This window comes from Protopterus annectens, chromosome 3.part1, assembly GCF_019279795.1.
Source record: "Protopterus annectens isolate FY-2018-M chromosome 3.part1, PAN1.0, whole genome shotgun sequence".
Taxonomy (NCBI): Eukaryota; Metazoa; Chordata; order Ceratodontiformes; family Protopteridae; genus Protopterus; species Protopterus annectens.
In genome coordinates this window covers 475,773,401-475,793,225 of record NC_056732.1, presented here as the reverse complement: position 1 = coordinate 475,793,225, position 19,825 = coordinate 475,773,401, and the positions used below count along the sequence as shown (strand labels likewise).

The 19,825-nt window shown below is 40.9% G+C and overlaps 1 protein-coding gene across 1 annotated transcript in view; it reads right to left on the bottom strand.

Moving 5' to 3' along the window:
- TAF2 (TATA-box binding protein associated factor 2) overlaps positions 1 to 19,825 on the bottom strand; it is a 2,150,018-nt gene that overhangs the window by 1,454,809 nt on the left and 675,384 nt on the right. The window contains exon 7 of the mRNA XM_044066916.1: positions 13,129 to 13,313. Coding sequence (XP_043922851.1) covers positions 13,129 to 13,313 — 185 coding nt within the window. The remainder of the gene's footprint in view (positions 1 to 13,128; positions 13,314 to 19,825) is intronic.

Below are 19,825 nucleotides of genomic sequence, written 5' to 3'. Positions count from 1 at the left end.
CCATGCAGGCACTGGTGATCTCCTTGGAGGCCTTAAATTTTTGGCTCCTCTGAGGTACTGTTTTAATAAGGGATGAGAAAAGATTGGTGGCTCTGTACTGTAATGAGCTGAAATGGCAGAGGCATGAATTTTAATATATGAAAAAATAGGCCTTTGTCCAGCATCTCAGTTAAGGATTGCAAAATCTGAGGAATGTTTGGCACAGCTGTATCAGTTCCTTGTGCCTGGTTCCAAGCACAGAATCTCTTCCATTTTTCAGCATAAGATTTTCTAGTACTAGGCCTTCTGGCCTCCAAAATGACATCCATCACAGCTTTACTGAGAGGTGTGTTTTGTATAACTACATTATCCACCATGCTGCTAGGTTTAAAGTCCTGAGTTGGCTGTGCAGGATCTGATTGTTTTGCTGGGACAGTAGATGAGGTATTTGAGGTAAAGTCCAAGCTGGGCATTGAGACACGGTCTTTAGGATTGGAAACCAGTACTGGCGGGGCTAGTCTGCGGCAATCAGTATCATTTTTGGCTTCTCCTGTCTGACCTTTAGGTGTACCTTGGGGAGGAGAGGCAGTGGGGGAAAAGCATATATGGATAGGTTTTTCCAGCTGAAAGATAGGGCGTCCACTTTCCATGCTTGTCTGTGATCAGTCCTGGTGCAGAATCTTTTTAGTTGGTAGTTGTGAGGGGAGGCAAATAGATCTATGCCCGGGCATCCCCATTTCCTTGTTATGCTGAAAACTTGTGGATCCAGCTGTTTCTCGTGGGGATCCATAAGGTTTCTGCTTAGTTCTTCTGCCAGAGTATTTTTCCTTCATGGCAGGAATTGCACCTGCAGATGTACTTGGTAAGTTAATGCTGTGTCCCACAAAGTCATGGGTAGTCTGCAAAGGGGGTAAGAATGTGTGCCCCCCTGCTTGTTTATATACCACATGACCATGGTGTTGTCTGTCTTTATCAGTAGTTGTCCCGGATGAAGTAGGTCCTTGAAGGCTGTCAGGGCATTCTGAACAGCTAGCATCTCTTTTTGATTGATATGTAGATACATTTGGGTTGAGGACCATGTGCCCTGAATGCATCTTCCTGCCATGTGGCCCCCAGGCATAATCTGATGCATCTGTTATTAGTGTATGTCTGTCTGTCTGAGGGTAATGTGAATGGCTGTCCCTTGTTTTGGTGACAAGCCTTTGCCTACCATCGAAACTCCTGTTGTAGGCAGGGAATGAGAGTAATCATTGTTTCCAGGCTGTGGCAATGTTGAGTCCAAACACTTTTTAGGTACCATTGAAGTTTCCTCATATGCAGTCTTGCATATGGAATTAGTAGGATGCAAGATGCCATGAAGCCCAAAGCCTGCAGAATTTTTCTTGCAGATAACTTGGACTTTGTTGGCAACATTTTGAAATAGGTAGTCAGTTGCCTTTGTTTGTCTGGTGTGAGATAAGCCATATGGGCAGTTATATTTAAGCTTGCACCCAGGAATATTATCTCTTGAGAGGGTACTAGTTTTGATTTCTTTTCGTTGACTGTGTACCCTAGGCATGTTAGAAGTCTTTTCACAAACACCAGATGCTGGAGAAGAATGTCCTTGTTCTCTGCTTGAATTAGACAGTCGTCCAAGTAAGGATATATTTGCATTCCTCTTTGTCTGCAGAATGCAATTACTGGTGCCAGACACTTTGTAAAGACCCTGGGCACAGTAGATAAGCCAAAGGGCAGTGCAGAGAATTGATAATGCATTGAGCCAGCCTCTAATCTGAGGTATCTTCTGCATAATTGTCTGATTGAGACATGCAGGTATGCCTCTTTTAGGTCTAGAGTCACCAGCCAAGCGTTCTTGCCCAGCATGGGCAGAAGCTGCTGCAAAGTCATCATCTTGAATTCTGGTATATCCAGGAATGTGTTAAGAATAGAGAGGTCCGGTATTGGTCTCCAGGTCTTGTCCTTTCTGGGTACCAAGAACAGTCTTGAGTAAAATCCTTGCCCCTGGTCTTGCTCTGGAACTTGTTGATTGGCCCCCATATCCATGAGGGATAAGACTTGTTTTTGTGCCTCTGCCCATGGATTTTTTGGCAGATCTGGCCAGCCATTTGCCTTTGGCAGCGTATGGAAATGGAACTTGTACCTTTGTGACACGATATTTAGAACCAACTTGTCCTGGGTTATAATGTGCCAATTTCGTGGACAAAACTGCTAATTTTCCCCCTAAGGGTGCTGCCAGGAGATAAGTGCTTGGTGCTGGCAGGGGGAAGTCATTGAGACTGTTTCCTGTATGGTTGTGATTTGTCTTCTACAACTTCGGAGGTAGAAGCACCCCATTGCTTTGACCTGTAGGAACCTTGTGCCTGGGATCTGCCTCTAAGGCGTCTGGATCTGCTCCTTTGAGGTCTGTCTGACACAGGAAAGGACCAATTCTTTGTAGGCCAGTGTCTACTAAACCTAGACGGTTGAACTTGCAAAAAATCTGTGACAGTTTGCATAGATTTAGCTTTGTCCTCCATTTTGTTTAACACCTCCTCTGCCTTAACAACAAACAAAGTATCATGCTGTAAAGGTGCATCTAATAATTTAACTTTGACATGATCAGGCAGATTTTGTTCCTTTAACCAAGCATGCCTCCTAATTACAGAACCCGTAACTGCGGCCCTGCAGGAGGCCTCCAAAGAATCAAAACCACATTGCAAAATATGCTTTCCAACTTGTTCAGCTGCATGCAATAAATCCTGCATTTCCTTGTTTTCTGCACATTCAGAGTTTAATAACATTTTCTGTTTAAGCAATGCCATGACATGTTGCTGATATTTGAGCATATGAAACAGACAGTTTAAGGCCCTTATAGCCAAGGTAGCAGATGTGTAAACCTTTTTTCCCCCTCTATCCAGTGCCCTAGAATCTCTGTCAGAGGGGGTAGGGTTTTTTGCAGTGGAAGCCTTAACTCCTTTGGGACCCTGTGAAATAGTTTCTGGGTCTGCAGCAGGGTTTTTAAAAAGGAATTTATGAGAGTCAGGAACCCTGTAATATCTGTCAGGCTTAACAGGAGCTGGAGGTAAGGAGTCAGGGGTAAGACTAGACTCCAAAAACACATCATCTACAATATCTAACACAGGTGGAATGGCTAGTGGCCTGTGTTGGGGTAGTAAAAGGAAATCCCTGAGCCTCTTTTGAGATTCTGAAAAATCTTGGCTCTCCCAGTGGAAATGCTCCCTCATGGTATGCAAGGTTTCCCCAAAGGAATAGTCCTCTGGAGGAGAAGCTGAAGGTATAGATTCTTCAGCATCAGAATCCTCATAGGGGGGAAGAGAATATTCCTGATCAGAAGAGGAATCAGAAAAAACAGAAAACCTGACCTGAAGATTCATAGTCAGTCTCTTGCCTAGGCCTCTTATCAGGAAGGGGATGGGAACCCCTGATCAAGGTAATTAAGTCTTCGGCCATTTTCAGCATCTGTTTTTTGGGCATAGAGGCCTGTCCACGTGGCTCTTGAGTTTGTTTCTTTGCTTTAGAAAGTGCTTTAGTCTTTGCCTTTGAATCTGAGGTTGGTTTAATGTAAAGATGTTTAGGTCTGAATACACCCTCAGAAGCCATTGCCTGCTCAGCGGCTCCGGACCCATCTGAAGGAATAGTATCCAAGGCTCCAATATCTTGAGTTTCCAGCGGCATGGCCGACTCCACGTGGGAGTCGGTAGCGGCCTGCGACTCTAAAGTAGTGGGCATCAGGGGCTGTGAAAGCGCCTCACTGAGAACAGGCGACTGGCTTAGGAGAAGCTTTGTCGTCGGTTTTGGGCCTTGGTTGTCTATCTCTCTCCTTTTCTTTGCGTTTTTTGTGAACTCCGGTAGTCGGATGGCTATCCGATGACATTTCTGTATAATTAAACAGACGTCCAAAATAATTTAAAGCAAAATCATACCGACGCTTAATAATGCGTTAGTTAAATCTAGCACAAAACTGACAACCAGCAACGTTGTGATCAGGGCCTAGGCAAGGAATACAGTAAGAATGAAAGTCCTTAAGAGGTATTTGCTTTCCACAAGAAATACAATTATTAACTTTTTCTGACATCGGTCTGGAGCAAGAAAAAAGTTTCCCAAACAGGGTACTTAGCTTTATTGAAGACTTCGGATCGGAAACTCGAACACGAAAATCTCAGGAGTCGGCTGACCGGCACTTGCGAACTGCTTCTGCTTTGGGCACCGCGCAGCAAGAAAGACTGAAGAAAATGGCGTTGGCCGCATCTTTTATACCCCTGATGACCTGACATCAGTGAAGGGGCAACAGCAGCCAATGCAGGACCCCGGACTTTAGAATTCAGGCCGACTGAGGGCAACCTGCCAGCAGGATTACACGAATGCAATGACTGCAACAGTGAAACATGAAAAACATCCTACAGGCTGACTTCATACATGGCCTGCAAACATTCAAAAAATGAACTTGTATATTGAATAATGTCCATACAAGTCCCAAAAAAGACTTCAACTGAATATCCTTCGTTGTAGATAGTAGGATGACAAAATCGGCTGTGAAGCAGAGCTGTTTCAAAAAAAATATAGTAGGAGGTAGAAAATGGGAAAACCCATCGATCTTATTCTACATGTTAAACTGCCCAACAGCTTACTCAAATCGCAATACTCAATACGGTAAATAGCTTCAATCCAAAAAGGGATAGAGCCAAAATTCACTTAAACAATCATGAGTATCAAAACTAGCTGATAAAAACCATTCAAACCATATTAGCGAAAAACTAAAATACCGGTCAGTAGAGTTAGTCATAAAGTCACCTGAAAATACGCATATATAGTTCCAAATCAGGAAGCAAGAAAAGACCAATTCGACATGTAGATCCTTAGAAAGCTAGGAACCATGTTAAAAATCCACAGGACAAATGGAAATAATCCAAAGATACGAAAACCACCAGTGAACAAATGTAATCCACGATCATTGAGGGAAACCACCAGACGCTAACAGCAACAAAAGGAGGAAGAAACCAAATGACTGCGTGATGCACGTATGGATGCTGCATGGCTCAAAATGTTACAAATGCAAAAATCGACAAAGCCAGCAGAGAAGGTGGAAATCAACAATTTTATTCAAATAAAACAAATAGATGTTACATGACAAAGGTAGGGGGAAATAAACCCTATTACCTGCCCCAAACCAGTTTCGGCTGTAATAGCCTTCTTCAGTGAGAAAACTTGAACAACAAGAAAAACACTCATTTATATATAACACACAAGGCTGTTCATTGGTGCATTATAACTGATCATTAAGCCCAGGTGGAAATAGAGCTCCCAGTTTAATAATCCATTTACTTTCCTTAAAATTAAGTAAACCATGCCATCCTGATTTGTCCTTACATCTGCCCACAATACAGTCTATAACAGTAAAATAAAAAGATGCAGTATTGTGTTTGAGTTTGATTTGGGTTTATTAATTGGTTCATTTTCTCTTGGGGGTCAGTTTGATACACATCCACATAATGTTTTGAGATAGACTACTCATTTCTTTGAGTCGGCCTTGTTGTACTATTTTGGTTATTTAGTTATTTTCAGGGACTATCATTCCACCTAACAATGGTTAATATAGTTATTTGTTTATATACCGTTTATTGGTTGAGAGGTTTGGACACAACCTTTGGGTCCCATATTTTAACATGGTTACTATATTTTGGTGTTGATTTCTAATACAGAGAATTCCTTTTTTTCTGATTGCGCTTATGGTGTCTTACCCGTACTTTCCAGCTTTTGGCTCTGGTTTACTGAGATACGCAGCATTGTGGTTATTTTGATCAAAAGGGAAGTTATGAATTCCAATATTACCACAAGGCTTAGCTATAGTATCATTGTCGCTAATTGATGGGGAGTCATTCCCCTCCCCCTTTTTTGGGATATAACAAAGAGTTTGTTTGGTATTTAATTTAATAAACACATTTCGATTCACCTACATGGTGGTTCTATTGCGTTTGGACTTTTGACTACAGTGATACACAGTATTGTGGATTTTTTGCTTTAGTTAATGTATTACCACAAGGGCTAGCTATTGTATCATTGTAGTATATGGGTATTAAGGTTTTCCTTTGATCCAGGGTCATTTATATTTTATTATTCACATCAATGAACACAATGTTTTCATATTTATGGTATGTTTGATTGACACATTATAAGTACCATGTTATTTATTTGGGACCTGGTTTCTGTCTAACCTATATATATTTTCTTTAAACAGGCTATCCTGAGTGCCACGTTTTAAGGTTTTGGTCCTACTACTATTGTTGGTGAGTTTGATAGTTCCCTATTTTTTATTTTCTATTTTTGTTTTGTGATCAGTTTATTATTATTATATATACATATATATTTCTGTGCAACATGGCTTTGACTCCACTCATTAGAGGTCTTGCCTCAGACATGAATGATCTGGCAATTTTTGATCTAGGTCCATCCGATATTGACAACCAATCAAGGTGTTTGAATCAGGACCGTGACATACAATGTGAAACCATGTTTTTCAAGTTAGGCAAAAGCATGAAGGGACTCCGAACTAATGTTTGGCATTTATGCCTGTTCAAGGCTTATCAATTTAAAAAGATCACACGGTGGGGTCTCAGGGTGAAAGTACAGCCCTTAGTACATAACACTGATGAACAGTTAACTGATGAATGGACGCAGATTCAACAATCTGCTTCCATGGGGTTTGTGGATGCCCTAGCAAGTTTCTATGAACGGGCTGTCAAACAAGGGATCCAGGAGGTTGAAGCACTTTGTATGGAGGCCAATAAATTTGAATCAACAGGGTCTTTTGCCTCTCGTGTCAATCCATTAACTACTGAGTTACTTAAGCTTGAACGTCTATTAAAGGAAAAGAAACTCAAGAAGTTTCAAAGAGATGTAGGAGATTATGACAGAGGCAAACCTTTTGAAACTCCTAGAAATGTTACTTTTAGGCTTTCAGGCAAAAAATCTTCTGCCCCCAAGAAAAAAAAAAGACCTAAATCCATTTTAAAACGAAACTCTGAGTCATTTAGCTGTACATCAGGGGACGAGACATCTTCTAATACTGAACGGGATGGGAATCATACAGACGCCTCACCTGAACCCAAGAGGAGGAGTCTGTCACACCCTTTGGGTTCAGGTCCAGACGAGGGGGGAGGAAGCACAAAAAATATCAGACCGGTAGACAGCTTGGAGGGTCTGTTACAATTAATGATCGAACATTAGTTGATTATATGAATGTACACAACACTTCCTCTGTACACCTCTCTGATTTGGAAATTAAAGTTTTGAACAAAGGTCTTAATTTTGTCCCCAGCTTTTTTGTTCCGGAGTATACCCTAGCACAGGATGTGGTCAATTTCTGTCGTTTGTTAAATCTTTGTTTTTTTGAAAATAACACCACCCAGGATGTTCAAGAGTTTAAATTTAAGAGATCAACTTTTACCCTACCTATGTCACATATAGTATCCATTTTTCAGGCCAATGTTCTAAAAGACTTGCACTGTAACCTTAGGGAATTTCAGCATTCTTATAATAACCTCTCTAAGGATGAGGTACAATGTATAGAAGGTCTCAGGAACAACAAGGAGATTGTTATTGTACCAGCAGACAAGGGTGATGTGATAGTGGTTCAAGATTGGGTTAATTATAACGCAGAAGCATTAAGACAACTTGGGGATAATAGATATTATATGGCCATCCCCCTGGATCCAACTAATCATTTTAAGACCAAAACTGATTCCTTCCTGACTCAAGCCAAGGAAGAGGGCATCATCACAGATTCTGTTAGGCATCATTTGATGGTTTCATCCCCGAGCAAGCAAAATTTCTATTACCCAAAATACATAAGAATGCTAGATGTCCTCCTGGTAGACCGATAGTATCAGGGCGAGGATCCATTACTGAACCACTTTCTGAATACTTAACATACTATCTCAAACCACTACTATCTATGGTACGGGCCCTAATTCAGGACACTACACAGTTTCTTGACATTGTATCTGACATGCAATTAGAACCACATTGGCTTATGTGCACATTGGATGTGACCTCTCTCTATTCAAATATCCCACATTAGGCAGGTTTACTGGCTTTGGAATTTTGGTTGGGAAGATCTGCATTATACAAACCAGGCTGTGACACTTTTTTAGTATGCGTGACTAAATATGTTCTTACCAGTAATGTATTTTTCTTCCAGGACCAATGCTTTTGGCAAGTCAAGGGTACAGCAATGGGTGCATCTTTTGCACCCATTTATGCAGACCTATTTATGGCCTATATTGAGGAGGAACTTATCTATGACTCCAGTCATAATTTATATATTGAGGAAATAGATATCTGGCGGCGATATCTTGACAATTGTTGGGTGGTATGGAGGTCGGATAGCACATATTTACATGAATTTATTGGTTATCTTAATGATAACAAATGGGGAATTGAATTCAAAGTGAACTTCCATAAATCGAAGATTGCTTTTCTCGATGTAGAAGTCAGCAGGAATCCTGATGATACCTTAGCTACACGAGTTTATAGGAAATTCCCCGAGTATAATTAATTTTTGCATGCCACCAGCTTCCACCCCCAACATATCATCCGGAATATCCCCGAATCACAATTCCTCTGGGTAAAAAAGATTTGTTCCAGCCAGGAATCCTTTGGGGATACCAGGGATAATCTAATACAACGTTTTCGTGAGAGGGGTTACCAACCTGGGACAATTAGCACTGCTTGCCACTGGGCCTCCACTCAAGATAGAACTAAACTTCTGCAATATAAGGAGAAACCAAAGGGCTTTTCTAACCCTTTGGTCAGTCTGGTGACCACATATGGAAGTAATACATGGGGGTTCATGAACATTATCAATAGACACTGGACCATACTTATGGCTGAGGAGAGATTACATCCATTCTCTGGTGACAGATGTTTTTTCTCATTCAGGAGAGGACGTACACTACGTTCCCTTTTCAGTCATTATAAGAGGGTGAGACCTGTTTCTATGGTTCCCACTCAATGTACACTCACAGGTGACCCTTTGATAGGTTGTACACCATGTGGACACTGCATTCACTGCTCTAGGGTTCAGAAAACAAAGGAATTTAGTAGCCGCAATACATTGGTGGTCTTTAATATTAATTTTTGGGCTAATTGTAGCACAGAATGGGTAGTTTATTTAGTCACTTGTTCATGCTCTTCATTCTATGTGGGACAAACATCTAGACCTTTTCGTCTTAGAATTGGGGAGCATCTTAGTGACATTAGAAATAAACGTTCTACTAATGCTATGTATAAACGTGTGCAAACACAATACTGCATCTTTTTACTTTACTGTTATAGACTGTATTGTGGGCAGATGTAGGGACAAATCAGGATGGCACAATCTACTTAATTTTTTAATTAAGGAACGTAAATGGATTATTAAGCTAGGAGCTCTATTTCCACCTGGGCTTAATGATCAATTATAATGCACCAATGAACAGCCTTGTGTGGTATATATAAATAAGTGTTTTTCTTGTTGTTCATGTTTTCTTACTGAAGAAGGCTATTACAGCCGAAACCGTTTGGGGTCAGGGAGTAGGGTTTATTTCCCTCTACCTTTGTCATGTAACATCTATTTGTTTTATTTGAATAAAATTGTTGATTTCCACCTTCTCTGCTGGCTTTGTCGATTTTTGCATTTGTAACTTTTTGAGCCATGCAGCATCCGTACGTGCATCATGCAGTCATTTGGGAATGCATAATAGTGACAATTTACAGTCATCTGCGAACTTAGTGAGTCAGGGTCCTTGAACATCAGACTTAATTTCCGAGAAGTAGATGCCAAAAAGGAGTAAGCCTAGCACAGTACTCTGGTGTGCTACACTGCTGACTGGTCTCTTGGTGGAGGTGGCTCACTGATCCTGACTTCTTAGGTCTTGTCTGTGAGCTAACTAGGAATACTGTGAGTTAAGGGGAGAGCTTGGCATAAGGGTCAAGGTCTCTACCTCGGAGATACAATGCACAGGGTTTGATTCTGGCATCTAGTTAATGGTTAGGCTTGTAACAGTCTGCAGACTGATAGCCTATATTTATCTATTAACCTATTTAGTGATTTTATGCCTAGCTCAGAGAGTTTGTCAACAATTTCTGAGTAGGGTATTTTATTGAATGCCTTAGTCAGGTGAAGATACACAATATGCACTGTTTTAACCCCATCCACTGCCTTAATAACTCTCTCAAAGAAGTACATCAGGTTAAGTAGGCATGACCCTCCCTTTAAGCCAAACTGGGATGGGTCCAGTGTCTGTAGGTTGCCAGTGTCCTTGTTTATCATTTCCATAACTCACTCCATGACTTTACATATTAGGCTTGTTAGACTGATGGGTCTGTTGTTCCCTGGGTTGGTTGATGATCTCTCCTTGTGGAGGGGAAGAACTGTTGCCTTCCTCCATTCACTTTAAAGGTAGCCTGTTTCAAGGTTATAGCTGAAGAGTGCCTAAAGTGGTCCTGATAGGTCATATTTTAGACTGTTCGGGAGGTGACCAGGGATATTGTCAGGACCCATAGAGGCAGTGTTTTTGGCTTTAGCAAGTGCTGCCAGCACTTGGTACCTGGTAATAGTAGGGAAAGTATGCTGGAGAAGATTTCACCTGGAGAAAATATACAGGGAGTGAAATTTGAGCTGACTTTATCAGCCAGTAGATTTGGTATGTCAGTCTGATCCAGCAAAGGCTATCTTGACCTCAATAGTTGGCTCTGTTGCACTTAATTTGACCTCTTTGTTTCTTGGCAAGTTGTATAAGAGAACACTTCAGTTGCTCTTCCTAATTTTGGCCATGTGTTTTCCCCCCTTTTACTGCATACCTTGTTTAGGTAAGGATACCACCAATGTGTTTTTTTTTAGTGTTTGTTTTGGGTTTACTTCTTGTAGGTATGTCAGCCTCAATGCAGCCATTCACATGTTTGTAGAGGGACTCTGTGAATAATTCTGCATGTGAAGCTGTGCTCTTAGGGTTAGAGAAAACCCTGAATTTTGACAAACTGTCTCTTAATGGGATATAGGCTGCTTTAGAATAGTTCCTAAGTGTTACTGGTTTAGCTGGGTTTTCCAGGTTGATTTTTACTTCAAAGGAGACAGCTTTGGGATTCAAACTCACTAATGAAGATGTGACCTGCAAGGGGAGGTAACCAGATCCAGTATGCTTGATTTCCTGGTTGGAGCATGCACTATCTGTTCCAGGGTGTTTGCGTTAATAAATTCCAAAAAACACTGTGCCTGTGGGTTTGAGGCATTTTAAGTTTCTCAGTCTATCGAAGGGTAGTAAAAGTCACCCACAAAGTTGTTTGTTTGAATAGTGAGAGCCTATAGTAGGCTTAGGTAAGAGGGGCATAGATGGTGACCTGTAACCATGATATGGTTAGGGACCTTATCTATGCTGACTTGCATGTGGATGAGCTCCATGGTATCATCATATTTAACCAACCTGGAGGCATGGTTGTTACTAACGTAGACAGAGGTACCTCGACCTTTGGCCCCAGGCTGTGCTGTTGTTGGCCTAAATGTATGGAAGGCACCAAGTACTTTTGATGGCTTTAAACTAAGTTTCAGTCATGGCAAAGATGTCTACAGTCTCCAGATTGAGGAGGGCTGGAAGAGTGTAGAGCTTCTTGTTTAGACTCCAAGCACTGAGCAGTAACACTCAAGACTGCTTGGAGACTTTTTCACTATGTTGGTAGTTTGGTCTTTTTGACACTGCCTAATAAAAGGCTCTAATGAGGTGAATAAAATTTCAGACAATATCTGAAGGTCTAGCGGGAACAGGTGCAGTCCATTCTTGGCACAGCAACGTGGTCTGTTCACCATGTCCTCCCATGCTGACAGATACTGGATCCCCTGGAGTGACACCAGAAACCAAGCCAGTTATAAAAATCAATCATTTTATGTTCATACTGATCAGTCTTAGTCACTGCATCTACATCACACTGGGGTGCTCAACTACAAGGAAAATGTGCAGTTTCTTGATTCACGCTTGCTTAGTCACCATGCAGCATGCTGCAATCCTGGGCCTTCTCCTATACAGCATTGCCCACTTACTGTCATTCCTCTTTGACAGACCACTGTAGTGTTTGGACTGCTACTCAAAATCAGGACATTCAGAGGTACCATCACAGTTTTATCATTCTTTGTGATTTTGCTGACCCTAGAATACGGATAATACATGGTCTCTGTTATTGAACTTACATGTGGTAGACTCTTTGCACATAAACAAAGTTGTAATATGATAAAGGAACTTTCCCTTCAAATACATCATGAACATAGTCATCAGAATCTCCTCCATGTATGTGTAAACATTAAAAAGTCACTACTGATGACATACAATCGACCATGTTACTTTTTGCTTGTGGGGGGGGGGGGACAATGAACTGTTACACTGTTTAACTTAGATACCCATCTTCTTTCACAGTTACTCATATGAATGTACAAACATTAATGGGATTAAAGACTTGTGTCTCTAGGCTACTGTACCTCTCTGTAAAGGAGTATTTCCCAGTAAGGCTAACCCAGTAAATGAAATGAAATTAATACATACATGCATAAATAACTGAATGAAATTAATGAAATCCTAGAAGAAAGGCTGAAAATACTATCATTAGGATAAGAATCGGTGAAAGACTAATTGTTCCAGCAGATCAGAAGTTGCACTACTGAGACAGCTTGCATACACACAAAGATTCACATCAAAACACAGTTTGCCTTCTCCAAAATGTAGAAAAATGCTTGCATCAGCTCTATGTGTAAAATCATTTTGATAGTCCTTTGCCTTCACTCATCCAGTGCCACAAATGTCCACTGGCTAGCTGCCTAGCCTAACGTTGACTGACCTGGCACACATGATGTACACAAACCTAGGCATATGACATTGAGACTGACACCAGTAGGAAAAACCTACAGCACAGAAAAGTCAAAAGCAAAAAAAAAAAGAGAAATATTGTTTTAAACTCAAAGACTACTTATTACTGAAAAGTTAACATAATACTGACTCCAGTTTCTACAATATTCTCTTAACTGCATTAAATGGCAAGCAAAATCAATAAATACATGTATATCAGAAAGAAACATGACAGTCCTTAATAATTCTTAAACAGTACACTAAAAACATTTGATATACTAACCTAAAAATGCTCATGGAGGCGTAAGACGCTACTTCAACATAAGCTTCATCCACAAAAACTGTCTTGAAACAGGAATATGGGTATCGGCATGTAAGGATTTCTTCATAAAATTCAAAGATTTCATGCAGGTAAGAAGTTGTGTGCTTTAAGAGTGGAAGTAGCTGAGGTAAACAAAAATGAGTGACCTAGACAAAAACACAGCACATGAGAACATGGTTAAAAAAAGTTCACACTTTCAGGTTAAATATGGTTATAACAATATGAAATAAAACAGATTTTGTGGGTATATCATCTAGCACTCAGCACATTCAAATTAGAAATGATAACGTAAAATGTGGAAATAGATTGCACATGTGTAGGTCTAGACTTGGTATATAATATCAGCATTCATATTTCTAACAGAACGTTACAGTACTAATGTTTTATGAAAGATCTGCAAGTGGAGATCCTGCCAATCAGCTATATTATTAATCCCTTCCATACCATCCTTCGATGACATAGTTAACATGCTCAAGATCTGTCTAGGGTGCCATTTACCACAGGAAATCACAAAAGAACAAAGGATGCATGACACACTGAACTAATCTTATGCATATGTGTTGCCATTCCTTTGAGTAAATTCAACAAAACACAATCATTATGGGTTGTACAGTAGCAGAAAGTTAGCAATGCTGTCTCACAGCAAAGTTTTCAATTGGATTCTTGGCTGGTACCTTTTGCATATCCTCCTTGTGTGCCTATGAGTTTTCAACCATTCTCGTCAGGTGCTCTGGCATCCTCCCCACATCCTAAAGAAGTGCCATAGCTGGAATGGTGACCCTTCAAACTGCTACAGGTGCATGCTTGCAAGCATGTGTGTATGTATGTGTAAGTATGTGTTTGTGCACCCTGTGATGGGTTTACATGCCAGCATATACTACTACTACTCTGCCAAGACCTTGAAATGGAATAAGTATGCTGTCTGTAAAGGAACAAATGAATGGATGGATGGATTTTTATAATAAAAACAGCAACAGATTCATGGGAAGGGGAGGAACAAGAGTCTCGGTCATTAAAATTTTACATCCAAAAATGATACATATACACAAAGCAGCAAACTAACAAAAATAACAAAATGTATTTTATAATTACAGCGCACAGATGAGCTTGCTTATAATTTGACAGAAGCATTTTTGAAACATACTGTCAGTTATATTTTATATGATGCTGCATTACTTCAGATTTTGTAGTTTATATATTCTATGTGATAAATTTTCATGAATATATTTGCAATTATGGCTTAACTGAGGATTGTTTTTGTCTTTCTCAGTTTATAAGCAAAGCATTTACTGACCACAACAAACACCAACTAGAAATTATACTGAGACTTACGGACACCATCTGGAAGAGTTATAATAAATAAAATAAAAATCTCATCTCAAAAAGATACTCATCTATGGTATTCAGCAAATGTGTCTCCATACACTAATACTCATGTATCCAACAATAAGGACTTACTTTGTGACACATATTAGCTAAATAACATGGAGTATGATAACAAAAGTAAAGGATTAAAGGATGTGCCAGGAAAGGTATCATTACTTAGGGCAGTATACCTCCCAAATGTCTAAATTTTCGCCATATATTTTTGGCCTGTTCCTCATACAATTTGCGGTTTTATGGCAAATCATTGAGGAGTAGTCACTATATAATGACATAATTTGAGGTTCAGACCTCATACCCATAAGAAAATGCATGATAATACAAAATGTTTTAGTCTTTCAACTTTCTAAGTTTATAAGAAAAAAACAAATATTGTTCCCATTTTTTGGCATTTGCCCCCCCCATTATTTTTGACTTTGTCCAGAATTTTTGCACAAAGAGGTTGAGAGGTATTTTAAGATTGGTGGTTTGTAACCTGAGGCTCTCTGGCAGCTTCTTCTGAATTTGGCAATTTCAAAACATATCTAGGTGTAATTGCAGCACAGGTAAAATAAACAAGCATTGTTAAATATTTGTAGTCATAGATTCATCGACTTTAGAAGGCAGAGTCAAGGCTAGAATCATAATCACCTTGAAAACATCCACCATCAAAGGGCATTTCCTCCCTCCAGGATAATAAAACAAGTCAGGTCTTATATGAAGTCACAGGAGCCCATCTAGTCTTCAAAGTTTACCTTAAAGGAAACAAGGGTATCACTATCCCCGGGATTCACTAATCCTCTGTGTAAGACTAAATTAGTCTTACACGGAAACTGCAGCCTAAGAGTAAGACGTCAGCAAGCCATGCATATTCATGAGGGCGCACTGACTCAACTCTAAGGCTAACACGGAGAGTGCACGAGTGCAGGGGGCGTGTCAGACTGCCGAGCAGTACAAAAATCCACGCCCCTGCAAGTCCCTCAATAGGCAAATGTCAAATGACATGAGCGAGTCCGCTCAAATGTGTACATACCCAACACTACACTCCCCCACATTCTAAACCCCTGTACAATTAGAAAATGTAAAACTTTTATTTATTTTTTTTTTATTATTCCCGATATAGCTGCCCGTATGTGCGCGGGTTTGCCCATTGCATAGCTACAGTTAGCAGTTTAGACATCGAAGAGGACAATAAGAAACTTATATGCAAATTAAGCCAAATAGCGATAGCGTAGTGGTAGAGCCTTCGCACAAAGAGGAGGCATTCCCGGTTCGAGTCTCACCATTCCCCTTTCTATTTTCTGTAGGAAATCTGTATATAAAAATAATTCCTGACATTTATCCTTTAAATTTTAGTAAAAAGCATTGAAATGGCCTATGTAGTAGTGAACGATATTTTATATATATATATATAAGAAGGTGAAATGGTTATGCATACTGATGAATGTATAAGTAACATATCTTAAGCAATGTGAAGCACTGCTAAGCAAAGTTTACCAATATTAAGCACATTTAAGTATAAACTGCTCATAGCTTAGCATTGATTTAACTAGCACAATGGCTTTGCGTGTAGCTGCGCATTGTGCCAACTAGCGCAATCAAAACATGTTTGCACATAGCTGGTACCGCGCTAACTAGCGCAACGTCGAGCAACATAGAGCAAAAGTCGGCTAAACACAGCCACACCTCCTAGCCGGTCTGGCCAGTAGTAAAATAGAAAGCAATGACAAGCCTCGAACCCGGGACACTGTGCACCATAATCACAGTACTAAACCACTAAGCCATGACAGCTTTTCATATGCATGCACTTTCAACACACACATACATATCAATGGAAGTTTACCCACAGCTAAGCAGGTGTGCTTTCAGCTGAGATTGTTCAAAACTTGCCAATCACAAATAAGTGCAGGAAATGAGGCATATTTAAGCTCCATAGGCAGGAATACTTGCCATAACTGGTTGTAGCTCCCATCTGCAGTCAGCATGGCCAGTGTTGGACAGGGCTCTCGATTTCGAGCGCAACATTGGGGCATTGAGGAGTCAAAAGTAATGGTTTGGCTCCTCGTCCATAATCATGATGAGAGACTCCTGCAGGGCCAGTTCCAGGGCACAGAATACAAAGCGGAAGCCTGGAACCGTCTAGCTCATGATCTCACCACTGCCACAGGTGTCCCTCGAACTGGTGAGCAGGTCAGACACCACTACTCAGACCTGAAGAGACGCAAGGAGGACCGACTGAACCAGTGGATACAGGAGGCCCGTGGGATGGAAAATGCCCCACTACTGAGTAGGTAGCCATGGAATGAAGTATGTAAGAATTGCTATTGCAGTCTATATTATGGATAGGTATGTCTCAATATCACTCCATTTACTTCACAGCTGCAGGTGTCAGTGCTGGGAATCAGCAAGCCTATGCAGATAGGCTGCTAAGGCTGCACCACCAGACAGGTTAGTAATTATTCTGCATGTATTGTTATATAAAATAAGTGAGACAGCCTGAAAAAGAGTGTTGTAACCCATTAATAAAGGTATAATAAGGCTTGAATAATTTCTCTGCATGTACTGCTACATAAAATAAGTGAGAGAGCCTGAAAAAGAGTGTTGTAACCCATTAATAAAGGTATAATACGTCTTGAATAAGTCTTCTGCATGCACGGATATATCAAATAAATGAGAGAGCCTCTAGAAAAGTGTGTAATGTAATTAATAAAGGTATAATTCCTGGAGTGTGTCCGTGTCACATTCTTCGACATGTTGTTGTACTCTTGCATTATAGAAATAGTACTGTTGTATTAAGCGCTGTCAACCCACACTTGGGTAGGCCCATATAAAGTGGATGAAGGGAGTGCCAGTAGCTGTTAAGCAGATATACAGTCCTCAACTGTCGGTTCATGGCCGGCATGTACAGATTAATCTGGCACATGAGTAGCTTGTTATTGTGTTCCCCAGAAATGTCAATGTGTAGGGAGATTGAGCGTTCAGTCGCTGATCCTCTATGCCAGCTTGAGGCACAAGTGGAGTGACTCACGGGTGAGCCTGCCCCTCCTATGCAGCCCCCAGCACAGCCACCCCCTGGGCTGTGAAGGTGCAGTGGTGACTGCCCATGGGTGGGGATCTCAGTTCCACTGTTGCCATCTGTGGGCTCATGGGTTTGCGATTTCCAAACATCCTTCGCCGTCAATGGAGTTCACCAACCAAGTGTCATGTTCCACCCCTGTATGCGTCTCGTTTGTCTTGTCTGTTTACCTTCCCAACCTACCTCCCCAAATATACCTAATTCCCCTACCCCACATTCCACTCTCCTCTCACCTGAAAAAAAAAAAGGGGCAATCTGCTCCCAAAAAAAATTACGCCCCATACATAGCTGCCCATTTTGCACACATGCCCGCTGAACACAAACTGATATGTAATTGGCAGTACAACATACTTTGTTGTCCTCACCCCTCTCTCAGGGGTGGAAGGTTTCGTATTTCCCTCCAAATTTATTGCATATGCACAGCTGTTTCTGTTAAAGAAATGGGCAGCTATGGACCATCCCTACACCCGTTCTGCACATCCCAAGCTGTTTTCCCTACTATCTTTCCCTCTTTGTGCCCCTTTTTCACCACTTCCCTATCAGAAATGAGCGCGAGGTTTAGCGGGAGTAAGCACTTTTAAGCAGTAGTTAGCGGGTTTGCGCGAGTGTGCGCTTGTGTGCGCTTAGCTAAGTATTGCTAAGCTTCGCACAAACCCGCTTACAACTGCTTAAGTGCCTTAGTCACCCTGCATGTGAGGCCCCTTGTTCTGCTCAGCAGCAAAATAAAACGCCTCTGTCAGTCTCGAACCCCGGACACTAGACTGCATGAAGTACCACTAAGCCACAGTTGATATACAGCAGGTTGTTGCTGAAATAGATACAGCATGCATCTGAATGAGTGAATGTAAAAGAAAGATAGGAATGCCATAACACAAAAGCTGTTCTGTGGAACTTTACCAGCAGTTGTTGTGGAATTGCATTACATGACTGTGATAAGAGAACCAGCCATTCTAGCAGTAAATAATGTGACAGCACCACTTTAAAACCCCCACACAGTATCATAGCAGGACAATCCCCACCCAAATGTACAATATACCTGTCTGTTCAGGGTCCACCAAGGATGTAGGTAGGCATACTCAGTACTGGGAACTGTCCAGTATTCTTGAGCATCCTGTGCTAATGTCAACAATAAAAAAGCACAAACTGTGCAGAAGTGAGTACATTAATATTCACAGTATAGCAGTTCACAAACAGTTCATGTGCCAAATGAATATATCTCCATAACTACTTATGTATGGCAGTTAATTGTATAAGTAGAAAATAAACTATATACTCCCATGTATCTTGTGCTAGCATTTGTAGGGGTGAGTACAATTCTACACTGACAACTGTGTACTGGAAGTGGTGACATTCAGGTCTGAGTACAACATTTAAATCACTGGCTACACCCCTAGCTTCAGATATAGGAAGTATACCAACCTTCTGACTTAAACAACGGTGTCCACAGCAAACAAGCATAGGCCCCACTTTGGAAAGCTGAAAGGGCTACGCCTCCCTGACTTAGCAATTTATAGCATTGGGTTGCTATGACAGCGAGTACTGCAATTACCACACAGCAGGCTACATGCAATTACCAAATGGTGGCCACCAATTGGTGCAGAGGCCATCACATGCACATGTGCAGATACCTATAAAAGCAGGCTGTACTTGCTGTCCACACATGCACTCATTCCATTGCAGCTATTTTGAGAGAGAGAGAGAGAGAGAGAGAGAGAGAGAGAGACATACACACACCCACATAAACATCAACAGAAAAAAAAATTAAAAGACACACGGAACTGAAAACTACAAACACATACAAAGGAAAGGTATGCAACAGATATGTATTTACTGGCATGCAGTACATGTTTTTAAGAGTACTCTAATACTTTGAAACATCCATATGTGGCAGCAGTACGTATCTATGCACAGATGCCCTGCATAACTACTGCCATGAGCAAATCAGTGTGTAGCTGTGTGCAGTGGGACCTAACTGTGACATATGTAAGCTCAGCATTAAAAGTCAAACATCTGATCCATGCCATGTTATCTGTGTTCTGTACAGTAGTATGTACAATGGCTGTTTGGGGGAGTAGCGCATACAGCTATATAAACATGGATGCGACAGAGTAACACATGCATGACAGTCATATTAACGTGTAGCTTAGCATTGGCAACTGCTTTACCAGGCTAGTATGCTAATCTAGCATTTGCAGCTACATATACACCCTCTAATATTAC